General features: G+C 51.1%; 1 protein-coding gene across 1 annotated transcript in view; it reads right to left on the bottom strand.

Annotated features, from left to right (window-relative positions):
• Window positions 1-16,558, bottom strand: part of CSMD2 (CUB and Sushi multiple domains 2) — a 248,493-nt gene that overhangs the window by 178,033 nt on the left and 53,902 nt on the right. The window contains 1 exon segment of the mRNA XM_066204225.1: window positions 3,025-3,219. Coding sequence (XP_066060322.1) covers window positions 3,025-3,219 — 195 coding nt within the window.

Genomic DNA, 16,558 nt, shown 5'->3' with positions numbered 1-16,558 from the left:
CCCAGTTTATCCCAGTTTATCAGCCAAGCACGACTGGGACACTCCTGGGAGCCCAGTGATGCTGCTGGAAGCGCAGCAGGGCTTCAAACCCACCCTCTGCAGCCTCTCTTTGCTGCTTGCTGCTTTCCTGGAACGAGATTTCAATGTTCCAGGAGAATATTTCTCCTTCCTGCCTTCCAAAAAACGCCTCAAGTGCAAATTCCGAGGTGAAGTCTTGAAGGATCAGGACTCGGGACCAAAACCATCAGAAAAAGAAGTGGCTGCCTCCAGGAAGCTGCAGGCACAGCCCCACCAGAGCAGCTGAAAAGGCACATTTTGTGCTGCCCTTGGAGCCGTTCCCTGGATTTTCCTCCCTCCTGGAGCAGCTCAGGTGCCACCAGCCCCAGCGCTGGACTCCAGACTGGAAGGGCGGCCCTGAAATCAAACACGAGTTTGGCAGCTCAGGATGGGAAAGCAGCACTGGGCTGTTCCTCCAGCTGGAGAGGGGAGCTCAGAAGTGGAAATGGTGCCAAGCCTCAGCTCCAGCACCAGCTGGGGTCAGGATTAATCCCTCCCTCCCTCCCTCCCTGGGGTTTCCTCCACAAATGCTGAACGGAGCTGGGCAAGGAGAAGACTCTGGGAAATGCTGTCACAGGGAGCTGCTCCATCCAGGCAGGGAATTCCCTTTTCTCCTGACAAAGTGTTGCTTTGCCCGTTCTCAAGGTGGAATTTGAGGGAATTTCACCTTTTAGAGTGCCCAGAAGAGGACCATGAGTGGTGAAAGGGCAGGAGGAGAAGCTGGGGGCACTTGGGGTGTTCATTCAGCTGGAGAGGAGCAGACTGAGGGCAGAGCTCAGAGGGGCTGCAGCTCCTCCTGATGGAATATTAGGATGGATTTAGGGAAAGGTTCTTCCCCCAGAGGGTGCTGGGCACTGCCCAGGCTCCCCAGGGAACGGGAACATTCCCAAGGCTGCCAGAGCTCCAGGAGAGTTTGAACACTCTCAAAGTGGGATTTTGGGGTGTCAGTGCAGGGCCAGCAGCTGGAATCAATGATCCTTTATCCCTTCATTATTATTATTTCAGTATTTTCAACTCCAGTGAAACTCAAAAAATAATTTTTTTTTACCAAAAATATTATCAAAGCATCAAAGACCATCCTAACTGAAAGAAGAAGCCGAGAAAAACATCATAATTGACCATAAAAAACACCAGGGATAAGCAGCCCTCTCTCAAATCACTCTGAGCCTCTCCACACACTCCCTAAAAGCTCCCAGACCAGCAGGGAAGTGCCCAAAAAAACCCCCCAAAAACCCCACTGAGAGGCACAGCACACCTCTGTGTGCATTAAAAACATCCCAGGCAAACCACATTTGCTTCACTTTAAACTCGAGCTCCGGGGCCCAGCTTGGAGGGGCTGATTGATTGCAGGGCAGAGTCAATAAAAAGGATCAATAGGAGATGCTCTGCTGAAGTACACAAGGAATCGAGGGGAAGAGACCTCAGGAGCAGCAGCAAATGTTTCTGGTAGAACAACACGGACATTTGTGTATTTACAGCCTCTCCAGCCCCCCCCCGTGGGAGCACAATTAGTCAGCAAGGCACTCTCTGGGCTGAGAAAGGAATTTGAAGTTCCCCCGCCCCTAAACCGGCAGGAATTCGGGAATTGTTTTCAATCCAAGGGAAGCTTTTACCTCCCTAAACCAGGGGACATCCCAGCCCTGCAGCAGAGCACCACAGGCAGCCCGGGGTGTGCCACAGGAGAGGGAAGCTGGCTCTGGAAAGCAGAAAATCCAGTCCCTGTTCCAGTGTTTGGGCTGGAAAACCTGCAGGCTTTGGTGGGTGCTTGGTCTTCTGGATAATCACGGGATCATGATTGGGGTTGGGTTGGGAAGGAGCTGAAGGATCATCTCATTTCACCTTCCACCATCCCAGGTTGCTCCAGCCTGGCCTTGGACACTTCCAGGATCCAGGGGCAGCCACAGCTTCTCTGGGAAATCCATCCCACCCTCTCACAGGGAGGAGTTCCCTCCTGATACTCAACCCAAACCTGCTCTATTTCAGTTTAAAGCCATCCCCCGTGTCCTGTCACTTGTCAAATCGGGGTTTTTCCCCACTTCACACCAAGAAACTGCAGACAAGGCAGCTCTGCCACATTCCCAATGCTCTGAGCCGTTCACAACCTCCCCGTTATTCCCCCAAACCCCGGAGCCTCGAGGAGCCCATTAAAAACCATCAACCGCAGCCCCAAAAACCACCAACCACAGCCCCAAAAACCATCAACCACAACCTCAAAAACCACCAACCACAGCACCAAAAACCACCAACCACAGCCCCAAAAACCACCAACCACAACCCCAAAAACCACCAACCACAGCCCCAAAAACCACCAACCACAGCCCCAAAAACCATCAACCACAGCCCCAAAAACCATCAACCACAGCCCCAAAAACCACCAACCACAGCCCCAAAAACCACCAACCACAACCCCAAAAACCACCAACCACAGCCTCAAAAACCATCAACCACAGCCCCAAAAACCATCAACCACAGCCCCAAAAACCACCAACCACAACCTCAAAAACCATCAACCACAGCCCCAAAAACCACCAACCACAGCCCCAAAAACCACCAACCACAGCCCCAAAAACCACCAACCACAGCCCCAAAAACCACCAACCACAACCCCAAAAACCATCAACCACGCCACATTTACCTTCCCCTTTTAGGGCTGGTTTTTAAGGGTTGTTTTTCAAGGGTTGGGTTTTAAGGCTTAATTTTCAAGGGTTGGTTTTTTAGGGTTAGTTTTTAAGAGTTGATTTTAAGAGTTGGGTTTTAAGGGCTGGTTCTTAAGGGTTGCTTTCCAAGGGTTGGTTTTTAGGGTTGGTTTTCAAGGGTTCATTTTTAAGGGTTGGTTTTCACAGGCTGGTTTTCAAGGGTTGGTTTTTAAGGGTTGATATTTTTAAGGGTTGGGTTTTTAACCCTCTTAAAGCAAGCCCCCCACCCCGAACACCTCCACAAACCCCATTCCGAGGGGGATCTCCTTACCTCTGCAGACGGGGAGGGGGAAATCCCAGGAGGCTCCGTGTCCCGAGCTGGCCTGGCAGGTGAGCAGGGCGTGGCCCTCCAGGAAGAATCCGGGGTTGCAGCTGTACCTGACCCTGTCCCCGATGCTGAAGGTGGTCCCTTGCTGGACCCCGTTCTGCAGCCGCCCCGGGTTCCCGCACGTGTGGCTGGGCAGGGCTGCAAGGAAAGCAGGGCCTGGTTAGGGACAGGGAATTGTCACAGGGATGAGGGAAACCCTCAGTTAAAATGGAATAATCGTCACTGAGAACAGAATAATCGTCACTGAAAATTGAATAATCGTCATTGAAAATAGAATAATCGTCATCTGAGCTCTGGTCACACACAGAGTGTCCCCAAGGCCAGTTCTGGGGTTTCTCAGCTGTCCCTCTGGTCACACACACAGTGTCCCCAAGGCCAGTTCTGGGGTTTCTCAGCTGTCCCTCTGGTCACACACACAGTGTCCCCAAGGCCAGTTCTGGGGTTTCTCAGCTGTCCCTCTGGTCACACAGTGTCCCCAAGGCCAGTTCTGGGGTTTCTCAGCTGTCCCTCTGGTCACACAGTGTCCCCAAGGCCAGTTTTGGGGTTTCTCAGCTGTCCCTCTGGTCACACACACAGTGTCCCCAAGGCCAGTTTTGGGGTTTCTCAGCTGTCCCTCTGGTCACACACAGAGTGTCCCCAAGGCCAGTTCTGGGGTTTCTCAGCTGTCCCTCTGGTCACACAGTGTCCCCAAGGCCAGTTCTGGGGTTTCTCAGCTGTCCCTCTGGTCACACAGTGTCCCCAAGGCCAGTTCTGGGGTTTCTCAGCTGTCCCTCTGGTCACACACAGTGTCCCCAAGGCCAGTTCTGGGGTTTCTCAGCTGTCCCTCTGGTCACACACAGAGTGTCCCCAAGGCCAGTTCTGGGGTTTCTCAGCTGTCCCTCTGGTCACACAGTGTCCCCAAGGCCAGCCCGGAGCTCCAGCCACCCCCAGCCCCTCCCTGCACAGCAGCAGGGGCAGATCCCAGCTCCTGACACCATTTTTTCCCCCTAACCCCATCATTTACATCCTCCCCCAAAGCCCCTGGAGCTGGGAAGTTCCACCTGGAAACATTCCTGCCCAGGCAGGTTCTGGGAGCAGGGGCTGCTGTCAAATCCAAACGGGTGGCAAAGCAGCCCAGGACTAACATTTCATTTTCTGTAATGATACTCAAACCCCCAATTTAATTAAATTACCAATGTTGCCTTTTTTTTTTTTTTAATGAACCCATTCCTGCTTTTACGCTTCCATCCTTTAAAATTAATGAGGAGAACTCCGCTATAAATAAAAATCCATCATTTTTAAAAGTCAATCTCCACCACGAGCTGCTCTCTACTTAATGAACTGTGAAGAATCAGACAGCCCTGACCTGCATGGGATCTTAAAAATCAGACTGGAAGAACAGATCTCAGATTAAAATTCTGCTTCACTGGGCTGCCTGCACATCTCAGATCTCATTCCAGGAGGGGAGGCACAGCAGCTCTGGGGGTTGCAGCATTAACCCCCCACTACCCTGGGTCTCTGCAGGGAACTTGGATTTGGGGTTTTTTTAAATCACCCAAGTGCAGGAGACAAGGAGACCTTCAAATTCCTGCTCGTGGAGAGAGAAAAATGATCCCAGAGGGGTTGGGGTGACACCCAGGGCTGGGCTGAGCTGCCCAAGTGCAGCAGCTGTGCCCGGGGAATCTCAGATTTCCCATCCCTGAAGTGCCCAAGGCCAAGCTGGAAAGGACCTGGAGCACCCTGGGATAGCGGAGGATCAGCTGTAGGTCCCTTCCCACCCAAACCAGCCTGGGATCCACGTGGTCAGCCCCAAAGCAGACGTGCTGAAATCTCCCTTCCCCTGAGAGGGCAGGAGCAGAGGACACAGCACTGGAGCCTCAGAGAATTCCAGCCTCCTTAGGGCTGGAAAAGGTCCCCAGTCCCAACTCTCAGAGAATTCCAGCCTCCTTAGGGCTGGAAAAGGTCCCCAATTCCAACCCTCAGAGAATTCCAGCCTCCTTAGGGCTGGAAAAGGTCCCCAAGGTCCCCAGTTCCAACCCTCAGAGAATTCCAGCCTCCTTAGGGCTGGAAAAGGTCCCCAAGGTCCCCAGTTCCAACCCTCAGCCCACCCATTCATGGTCACCACTGAACCACGTCCTCAACACCACATCCACACTTTGCTAGGTCCTTCCACTCCCAAGCCTCTTCCAGGCATGGCCAACCCTTCCAGTGAGGAAATTTCTCCTCATGTCAAACCCCAACACGCCCTTGAGGCCGTTTCCTTTCCTCGTCACCTGGAGAAGAGTCTGGCACCCCCCGGCAGGGAGCGTGGAGGGGGCCAAGGTTCTCCCTGAGCCTCTTTTTCCTCCTCAGCTGCTCCTCTGGTGCTCCAGAACCTTCCCCAGCTCCGAGAGTCCCACAGGAGACTGAGAAAAGTCTGGGGATGTCCTTGGAACCCCTGGCTGTCCCCAGGCCTTTGGATCCCTGTGAGTGACTCCCTGAGCTGCTGCAGCCGCTGCTTCCATGGATTTGGGATTCTGCTCCAACACCCCTGAGCAGAGATCATATTTTATTATATTATTGCTCATCCTTGGCTGCCTCCACCAGCCAGAGGCCTGATTGCTGCAGGGATTAATAGAACTGGATTATTTACCTCCGATGTCGCCCAGAATAATGTTATTAAAGCTCTGTCTTCCCCATTTACCGATTCCACTGCAGATTAGGAGCAGGGAATTCTTTTTTCCCCCCCTCACCTCCCCATAAAAGCTTTGTTCCCAGCAATCAAGGGAATATTTCCCAGTGATTGTATGGAAATGAACGCAGGCACGGAGCAGATTGGTGGAGATGAAGGGAAGGTCCTGTTACACATTTGGTAGCTGAGGCTGTTCCTTCCCACCGTGAATTCCGAGCAGTTTATTTCATTTGTCTGGACCTGAACAGCTGCCAAAGCCTTATCTGATTTTACGACAGAGGAAAGGCAATGGGATTATCCCGGTGCAGTGGCACCTCCAATGTCACTGTCCCAGGGCCCTGGACCCCTCCCTGCCAAGGTGACCCAGCGCAGGAGCCGCTCCGGGGGTGTTAAAGGCCAGCACAGACACAGCAGAACCAGTGATATCTTAAGTTTTATCTTTGGTGTATTCCAGGTTCTGTGGTGCCCAGGGGTGCGGCTCTGAGCTCACAGTCAGTGTCACTCAGCTCTGCACACAGCAGGGACACAAAACAAATCCTTCTCCTGCTGCACACCAAGGACAGCTGGGACAAGTCTCCAGGCCCAAAAGCACAAACAAGGGTGGGCTGGAGGGAGGAACAAGGATGGGACTTCATAACCTGGAGCTGGAATTGGACAATTCAACCCCAATGTGCAAATGGACCAAAACTCATTAAAGTGTGAGACCTCGTGACCATTTGTCCATTTTGTGCCCATTTTGGGTCCACCCTGGGTGCAGCCCTGGCCAGGCTCTTGTCCTGCCCAAGGTGTACCCTAAAGGCCTTTCAATAAATCTCTCCTTTATTCTCAGCTCTGCCCAGTCTCTGTTCCAGCTCAGCCTTCCCAAGGCATCACCAGAGCAGAACCATGAGTGTCACATCAGGTGACAATGACCTGAGGTACAAGTGGCACCTTCTCAGCCATAAACCAGGACATGGAAAACAGCCAGGGATAAACCCAGCAGGACCTGGAGCTCTCCCACTTCCTGCAGCTTCCAGTCATCCCTCAAAGCCACTCAGCCATCAAAGGGGAACCGGAGGGCACAGATCAACCTCCGTCCAGCCGAATGTCATCCTGCTTCACATCTCTGTTTTTTCCCTTTTCCACTTTGGGCTCCTTTAGTCCCATCCTCTGGGATGGGAATTCCTGGGATTTGTGTCTCACCCTCCATTCTAGTTGGAGGCGTCCCTGCCCACTGAGGGTGGAACATGAAGAGCTTCAAGGTCCCTTCCAACCCAAACCCCTCTGTGATCCTGAGATTTCACCCTGGGAGCACCATCCAGGACCTTCCTTCATCCACACTTTTACCCTTTTCCTCCTGGGACCGGAGCTGTGAGTAGCAGAGCAGATCTGACCCCCACATTTCCCAGGGTGTCACCCAAAAGGAACTGAACTGAATGGAAACGGGAGATTTGAGGCATTTCCATCACCCCTTCCCTGGAGCTGCTGCAGAGCTCCCAGAGCTGCTGACCTGCACCAGCAGCCCCAGCCCACCCCCTGGTTTTCATTTTTCACCTCCCTTTCTCCCTGCTCTTTTGAACCGTGAGCCGCCACACAGCTCCCAGCGCTGCTGATCTGCACCAGAACCCTCCTCCCATTCCACCTTCATCCGTTTCTTTCCGCTCCTCTTAACCAGGCTGCTCCCAACTTTCCTCATCCCGGGATGGCTCCGCTGCCAGTTTTCAACATCAGGAGCTTTCACAACCTGGTGCTCGTCAAGCTGCGCCTCCTTGTTCCAGTTCATTCGAAATTAATTAGGAGTTGTTTAAGTCATTAGATGTGACTCAACGCATCCTTGGCCAGAGTCCCACCATCACAACGCATTCAGCCAAATTACATCAGCCTCTCCCAAGCCCCCAGAGCTCTCATTGTCAGAGGGGAGAGAAAAGAGAATTTAAAAAAAAAATTATTAGACATGAAGAGATGCTTCTCTCCTTGCTCACCATCAGCTCCTCGACCCGTTCCAGGGACTTTCAAACAAAACCCAAAAATCCATCCTCACCCCTCTGAGGAGAAGCCTTCGCTGCTTCCTCCTCCAATTAATCTCCAGCTCCATTTTCTCTGTTGATGTTGCCGGGATATGAAAGAAGCCCGAGCTTTAGGGCGTGCAGCCCCGCTCTATTACCCTATTTACATTGCTAAAAGCAGCTTTTTCTACGGCTCGAATTACCCGGGCTGGTTTACGACCGGGAGATTTCCACGCTATCATTGTTCTAACCTTGAGATCTTATCAGCGAGCTCAGCTCCGATGATGTGAGGCTGTACATCACATCTCCGCGTTCCCAACTCGTTTTCATCCCTAATAAAAGGGGAAGGAAGGCGAGGCAGAGCAGCAATAATTTATAAATCCCATGGAACGAGGCTGCGCGGAGCCCACGAAAATAACAAAATCATTGACCTCAAGCACTTGGCTCAGGCAGCGCTGCACACACGGCTCCAAATTCATCCCCACTCTGATTTTTTAATTCTTTTTTAACCCTTCTTTGCATTTTCCTGCATTTTTGGGGGGGTTGGAAGTCAAGATATCCAAAGGAATCAACAGGAGAGCCAGGGCAGGGGGATATTCTCTTAATGAGCCAGCCTGCACTGGATCCGAGAAATTAAAGGGAAAACCCAGATTTTTTAAAGGAGAATATCCCTAAGATTTCCATCACAATTCAAAAATTAAGTGGACACCCGTGGAGGACACGGAGAGATCCACACAGGCCCATTTTCTCCCCCTCTGCATCCACACTGGGCCAGGCGCCCCAGGGACACTCCAGGACTGTCTGAGATCCTTCAGCGGTGTTTTAGCACAATCTGCTTCAGTTCGGGAGAGTTTTAATCTTCACAAGAACTGTCCGGAGTGTGCTACAGCAAAGGAAATAAATGGGGCCGTTTCCATTTCCTTTTATCCCTTTTTTTTTTTCCGTGCCATGATTTGTTTCCAGTACAGCCAGAGATAAAGCTAAATGGAAACTACTTTTTCCCCCTCCAATATTTCTCTGCTCACTAAAAACCAGCCAGAAAGTTACTTTGGGATAATAGCAATCAAAATGGTTCGTCATCCATCTTCTTTGTGGGAGCAGTTCTGGGGCTTTTTTGGTTGGATTTTTTTTTTTTTTTCTCTTTCTTTCTGGAAACTCGGTTTCAGTTTTCAATTTCCCTTTCTGGAATGTGCCTGGGCGACTTCTGAGCAACTTCAGTGCAGCTTCCAAGGATACCCCCACAAGGCTGGGAGAGGATGAGCTTGGATTCGATGAAATCAAATTCGGAAAATCCAATTCAGGCTGCAGAAATAGCAGAAGATGTGAGGCACGAGAGCAGTGAGATGAGGGGAAATTCAGGAATAAACGCATGTGTGGGGGGGATGTGGGGAGCATCCCCAGCAGCTGGGGCTTTCTGCCACCCCTCATTCAGGTTTTCAAACCACTGGCTGAGCACAGCAGAGGAAACCTGGCTGGAATGAAGCTACAAATCCCAGGATTATGGGATGCTTTGGGTTGGGAGGGGACTGAAACTCATCCCCATTCCATGGGGACACCTTCCACTGTCCCAGGGTGCTCCAGCCTGGCCTTGGACACTTCCAGGCATCCAGGGGCAGCACAGCTTCTCTGGGAATTCCAGCCCAGCTCCCACAAGGAGGAATTTCCCCCCACTCTCTAATCTCACCTCAACCCCTCTCTGGCAGTTTGAGACCATTCCCTCCATGCCCTTGTGGGAAATATGGAAAAACGTGGCTGCAGGAACCCTGTGCTGCCCCAGCAGAACAGCATCTGAGGCTCCAGAGCCCTCCACCGCTCCCTGGGATGCAGCAGGATCCTCAGCAGGGATGTGTTTATCCCTCTGAACGCGCTCCAGCTTCCCAGTGCCACAACACTCCAGCACGGCTTAATTTAAAGGAGGTGCTGAAGTGTTTTGCCGAGCGGGAATGGGCTTTAAGTGTGTGTTTAAAGGCTCCACTGAACTGGCATTGAACAGCTGCAGAGTGACTGGAAAACCCTTCCGCAGGGAGGAGGGTGGTTCCCCATTCCCTCTCTCCCTGTCCTGAGCCCAGGTTTAACCATTCCAGGAAAATGAATGCGCAAACAGCCCGAGGTTTGTGTCCAAAAAGGAGACAGAGGAGTCCTGGAGCTTTACAGGAATAAAGGGAGAGGCCATGGGGCATTTCCCCTGGGGTCTCTACAATTTTTGGAGGATGCAGCCTCCTTTTTATCCCAATTTCCAGGCCTCTTTTCCCTCTCTCTTTCCCCACTGCCTGAGGTACTTGAGAGGTACAGACCCCCCTCCTAATGTATAACAACCCCCTTTTTACTTTCCCTTGTGTCTTTTTTCTGTTTTTCCCTCTAAATCCAGGGATTAACCAATCCAGTTTACCCAATGGGATCAGAGAGGTGTCGTTCCTATTCACCAACCATGTTAGGTCTGTATCAGAACACCTTGTAAAAGGTAGTAACAATCAGAAAATGAAGCCTTTTTTCTATGCTCTTTGCCTTCTGGAATATTTGGAGACTTTCTTTGGTGTCCCGGAGCAGCAGCCCCCGGGGAGCTGAGCTCCAGGGCAGGGCTCTCACCCCATCCTGCACCCCAGGACCCAAAACTCAGCTCAGGGAAGAGCCCAGAGATGCCCCTGCCCAGTCTGAAGTGATCCCACACAGACACGGGGTGCCAGTGTTGGTCTGCTCTGCTCCTGGCCGGCCGTGCCCACGGAGAACTCTTTGTTCTGGGGGGGAAAAAGCCACTTCCAGCTTTAGAGGCCACGCTGTTGTTGTTTTGCTGCTCATTGATCTCCTCAGCCAGCTCCATCAGTTGGAATTCAATAGCGCAGCACAGCACAGCATCCCTGGGCTTTCCAGCCTGTCATTTCATTCCTGTCTCTGACCCAGAGATGGGGCAGCTCTGCCTCGGCAGTTCTGGAGCAAAGCTGCTCCTGTGAGGAGTGTGTGGCCCAGTACTGAGTACCGGACACACATTTTTAAATTTCTTCCCCCCAACCGGCCAACCAAGGCTGGGGTTGTGCAACCACCAGTGGGCATCTGAGCCACAGAAATCGGAGGAAGGCTCCTGAAATCAGGATCAGCTCTTGTCCCTGAATAGATTCAGGCACTGGGGAGATCCCACGTGGGGCTAAAAGAGGTGAGCCCTTCCCAAACGCTGCCTGTGCTCAGCCCTGGGCGTCTTTTCATGACATAATTGGATCACTTGAGCTGTGTTTGCAGTGAAGGGGATAAAATTACCATCTGGAGGTTTGGGGGGGGATTTGTTTTCATCAGTTGTGACCACAAATTAATAATGAGTCTGCAGAGCTGGAGGCAGGTGGTGACCAGAATTGCTGTGGCAGCTCTGTGGGCTGTCTGTGGCACCGTCCCCAGGCTGGTTTTGGTTGCTGGGTGTCGATGTGAGGTGGCTGAGCTGCCAGCTCAGCCTCCTTTGGCTTTTGCTGGAAATTGGTGTCGTGTTTTGATATCGCTGGTGCCAGATTTCATTTTTCCCCCCTCTTCCCAAGGGCGCTTCCCACAAACTCTGTGCTCTCACTGCTTCACCTCCTGCTCTGGGAGGTTGATGTCCTGGGAAGTCTTTCCTACAAAATATCGAGCGTTTTGGTGGGTTTGGGTAGCCAGGCTTCCCGAAGAAGGAGCAGAGGAAGAGAAACTGCGAGAGGGGCTAAACGAGACGGGATAAATTCCGAAGGCAGTTGGAAAACGAAAACAAACACTTTTATCCCTGTTTCCCCGTGGGTGTGAGGCAGACCTTATGGAGTCTGAGAGGAGCTGAAGCAAGTGGAAGCTGTGAATTCCGGGGGTTTGTGGCCCCAGCTCTCTGAGAAGTGCATCACTCATGGTTTAACCTCGGTGGAGCTCGGCTGACTCGGTCTCCTCATCACTTGGGAAGAAGGGAGAGCAGGAATGTGCTGTGAAATCCCCACCTGCCCTTCCAAAAGGCTTCTGGAAGCTGAGAGGGAGGGCTGGGAGAGGGAAACCGGAGCTGTGTGTGATGCTGGTGCCTGTGGGGACACCCAGGTGACACCTGGAGCATCGCTGTGCCCCCAGCCCTGCCAAGGACAACAGGTACCAGTCGAAAAAAAAAGCACAAACAAGGGTGGGCTGAAGAGAGAAAACAAGAAGGATGGGACTTCATAATCCGGAGCTGTAATTGGGACAATTCAACCCCAATGTGCAAATGGACCAAAACTTATAAAAGTGTCAGACCTCGTGACCGTTTGTCCATTTTGTGCCCATTTTGGGTCCACCCTGGGTGCAGCCCTGGCCAGGCTCTTGTCCTGCCCAAGGTGTACCCTAAAGGCCTTTCAATAAATCTCTCCTTTATTCTCAGCTCTGCCCAGTCTCTGTTCCAGCTCAGCCTTCCCAAGGCGTCACATCACGCAGAGCTGCCCTGACGTGGTGAGAACAAACCCTGGTGCTCCCAGGGATCCTCCTGTGCTCCTCTGCCCCTGGAACAGACCATCCCCAGCTCCCAGCTCCTGTTCCAGGGCAGGAACAGCCACACCAGGTGAGGCTCCTCACCTGCAGGGAGCATCCCGAGCCCCGGGGGAGGCAGAGGTGACACTGCTGTCACTGCTGAGGACGCGGGTGTCACTCACGCCTCCCCCAGCCAGGAGGTGCCCGAGGTGTTCTGGATAATTCCCAATCCCCCTGCAGGGACATTTTTGCCTCCTCTCCGCCACTTCCCATCACCAGCAGCTCCTCTGATTTGGGAGGGAGGGGGAAAATATCCAACCCCCACCGGGAACCTTTCCAGGGTGCAAAACCTGAGTACAGGGAATGCTCTCCCAAAACCTTTCCCCAAAAGACCCAAAGGAACGCAGGGAAAGCACAAAAATTGCCCGTCCCAACTCCAGCTGGCAATTCCCACCGAGGGAAAAGCTGTGGCTCCCTCCTGAGCCCTGGTTTTGGGGAAGGCAATCCCTGCTTAGCCAGGCTGGGAATCTGCTGAGTGTCAGTCCTCAGGGGGTTTCTGCTAAGGGAGTCTTCACTTGTGGCGGAAATGCCATAAAAATCGGGGTGCCAGGAGCTGCAAGGCCCAGAATTCCATAAAAATTGGGCTGTCAGGGGCTGTAGAGCCCAGAATTCCATAAAAATCCAAGTGCCAGGAGCTGGAGGGACACCAAGCACACCAGGAGTGCTCCCAACCCTCCCTTTTACTCAAACCCCACCTCATTCCCTCCTCACTCCCTGGACAAGACACTGGGAAGCTTCACCCAAAAGCTGGGTGTCCATCCGCAAACGTTAATTTGGAATAGATGTTCCAAAGAGCTCAAAGGAGACCTTAAATACGCCAGGAATTCATGCAGGGAGAAGTTACAAATGAAAAAAAAAAATAAATCTATATATCCATACTGCAAGGCACCTACTGTACAAACATTGTCATGGAAACAGGACTCGGATGTGCTTTAAAGGACAAGTGGGAAGAAAAAGGGGCTGGACTGAACCCCAAAAAAAAAAACCTCCCAGAAATCTCAAGGTCTCACAATTTGCCTGAATTTCCTTCCACTTCGAGGCAAAACCACCGCTTCGATTTGCCACCACTGAGCTGAAAGCTGAAGGTTTGACTTCAGTCTGAGAAAAAACCATCTCGCAGGGGTGTAAATGCAAAGACAAAAATACCACGGTCAGTTCCAACATGGAGAGGGGAGAAAAAAAAAAAAATAAGGCAAATTTCACTGAGAATCCAACAGAAACAGCTCAAAATAATTCCCATTCCCACTTCTACTCAGTTTTTTTCAAATCCACTCCTGATTTCAGCCGGTGTTTGAATTACTCTGTAAGCAACACAAACCTGCCTTCTCTAAGGGCAAAGATTCAAACCCTACTTAAATTTTGGACAGCAGGAGGAGCAGCCACAGGCACCCTGTGTGCAGATGTTCCAGCTGCTGAGAGGAAGGAGAAGGAAAAAAAAAAAATATCTGTTTATTCCACGAAGTTTCCTTCACAGAGCAGGACAATTCTCACCCCATGAGTTCATGCCTCGAATATTTGATATTAAAAAAATCCACCAAGTCGTGATCAAACCACTCCGACCCCCCTCCCAGATGTCCAAAGGCGGAGCAGGGGGGAAGTTCAGCCCCTTCAAGGGCTCACGTTGGAAGGAAGGATTTCCACAGCCCCTCTGTGATGTGGGATTTAATTGGAGAGAGGAAAATCTTTCCAGAGAAGAGCCCGAGGGGCAGCTCCAACCTCTGCTGCCTGTGACAGGAGCCAGGGAATGGCTGGGGCTGGGACAGGGGGGTTTAGGTGGGATTTAGGGAAAGGTTCTTCCCCCAGAGGATGCTGAAATCAGGATTTGCTGAAATCAGCAAATTTACTGAATTCTGTTTTGATTGAAATCAGGTCTTACTAAAATCAGGTTTTACTGATTTCAGGTTTTATTGAATTCAGGATTTACTGAATTCAGGTTTTACAGAATTCAAGTTTGACTGAAGTCAGGTTCCACCGAAATCAGGTTTTACTAAAATCAGGTTTTGCTGCCCAGGTTCCCCAGCAAACAGGAACATTCCCAAGGCTGCCAGAGCTCCAGGAATGTCTGGACACCACTCCCAGGGATTTGGGGGTGTCTGTGCAGGGCCAGGAGCTGGACTGGATCATCCTTCACCCCTCCCAGCTCAGGACAATCCACATTTCTGTGATCCGGCGCCAAACTGGGTATTTTGAGCCCAAATCCTTCCACGAGCTGCTCATCCTCTCACTGCTTCTTCCCACTGATCCCATTTTTAATCACGTCCAGACAACTGAGCTATTCCATCAATCCCAAAGCTGCAGTGGGGCTGAGGCGAGGGGAAGATCAGAGCAGGAGCAGAGCAAAGGCTGCTGAGGAGGGAGCGATTAAACCTTCCCCTCCTCGCAGAGCACAGAGCAACTCCACAGCCACACATCCAGGATTAGGGAGATCCCTCCCTCCCAGCTCCTGCTGCCATCCTGAAACGCTTTCCAGGGTGTGATTTACTCCATCAAAGTCCCAGGCATCCCACAAAGTCACATAAGGAACCTTTTCCTAATGAACTCCCCACTGCAAAATCTCTGAAGCTTTTTGTCCCCTGGACACCTGGAGCTCTGTCCCAGACAGCTCCAGAGTCTTGGGAAATGTTTGGGAATGAGGAACTGCTCCCAGCTGGGACCACGGGGAAGGGGCTGAGCTGTTCCCAACACCCACAGGAAGGAAAAATATGGAAAAACTTTTGTGGTGTTTGAAGACAGCCACCCACCTGCTCCTGGGAGGTTTTACTGAAACCAGGTTTTGCTGGAATCAGGTTTTGTTCAGGTAAGGGTTTATCAAAACCAGCTTGTGTTGGATTCAGGTTTTACAGAAGTGAGGTTTTACTGAAGTCAGGTTTTACTGAAACCAGTTTTTACTAAAAATTAGGTTTGGTTGAAATCGGGTGTGACTGAAGTCAGGTTTGACTGGAATCAGCTTTTGCTGGAATCGGGTTTTATTGAAAGCAGTTTTTACTGAAGTCGCAGTACGCAGAATTCCATGAAAATGGGGTTGTCAGGAGCTGCAGACCCAGAATTCCATAAAAATCAGGGTGTGAGGGGCTGCAGAGCCCAGAATTCCATAAAAAATAGGGATTTAGGGGCTGTAGAACCCAGAATTCCACAGAAATTGGGAATCCAGGGATTGCAGAGGCCAGAATTCCGTAAAAACCAGAGTGCCAGGGACTGCACAACGTGGACACTTCTCCAAGCTCATAAAACTTTCCGTTCCCAACTGATTTTTTCCACACAAAAAAAAAAAAAAAAATCGGGATATCCCTCCTCTGATCCAGCCACTGCGCTTCCAGCCTGCCCCTGGAATTTCCAAGGGGGGAATTTCAGGGCTCCAGTTGCTGCTCACACAAATTGCTCGGGGGCTTTGCTGTGCTCTGCTCCACTGCCCTTGCAGCAGAACATGGATTTTCCTGTAAAATATCCGAATTCCAGCTGCTCTGGCCCCGCTGAGGAGCCGCTCATGCGGAATTACAAACGTGGAACAAGGAATTCGATTGATTTTTTTTTTCTCCCCCCCCGCTGAATTCCTTCCTTAGCAGCTCCCGAGGACACAAAAATCCCATTATCGAAACAACAGGAGGAGATGGTTTGGGATAAAAAAAACCACCAGGACTTGGTTGGGAATTCCCACCAAAACACAATTAATGGAATTATTGGAGGGGATAGATTTTTTTTTCCCCCTCCCATTCTGCGCTCCTGGTTTAATTTTATAGCACGAGAGGAGCATTGAGGAGTGGGATAAAAACAATACTCATTATTGCAAGGTGTTTTAGGTGGAAAAAACCCCACGATTCCTCTGCTTTAGTTTACAGCATTAAATCTAGGAATATTTATAAATATATCACAAAATGTCTGGAGTATGAATCCCAGGCCAGTCTGGGACCTGGGTCTCTGTCCAAAACACAGATCCAACAACTCCTGACACGGCCTGTGGAACAAACTGCTCCCATTTCCCTGGATAATTTTGGAATCACCTCTCTGTCAGTTCCATTAGGATTTTGGAGGCTCCTGGGCTTCAAATCCTGTTTGGTTCCCTCACACTGAGCAGGGTTTATGTAATTTTTTGGGGTTTTTTGATACGAAAGGAGAACTCGACGCCAAACTCCAGGTCCTGGTAAATCCAGGATGGCTCCAAAGCCCATCCCAGACATTCCTGAGCTCCAGCCAAACCCTCCAAAGCAGCATTAGAGGGATTAAAAATCTGCAAAAGGAGGGGGAAATCCACAGAATTCAATGACACAGCACTGAGGGGAAAAAAAATAATAATAATTCCAGCAGCCAAACTCTGAAAGGGATGGAGGTGTCGGGAAGAGGCTGGACCAGGAGA

The sequence above is a fragment of the Chamaea fasciata genome, unplaced genomic scaffold (assembly GCF_029207755.1).
Source record: "Chamaea fasciata isolate MVZ Bird 193981 ecotype frontalis unplaced genomic scaffold, bChaFas1.0.hap1 SCAF_26, whole genome shotgun sequence".
Taxonomy (NCBI): Eukaryota; Metazoa; Chordata; class Aves; order Passeriformes; family Sylviidae; genus Chamaea; species Chamaea fasciata.
The sequence above is the reverse complement of the archived record's forward strand: the minus strand, read 5'-3'. Positions and strand labels throughout refer to the sequence as shown.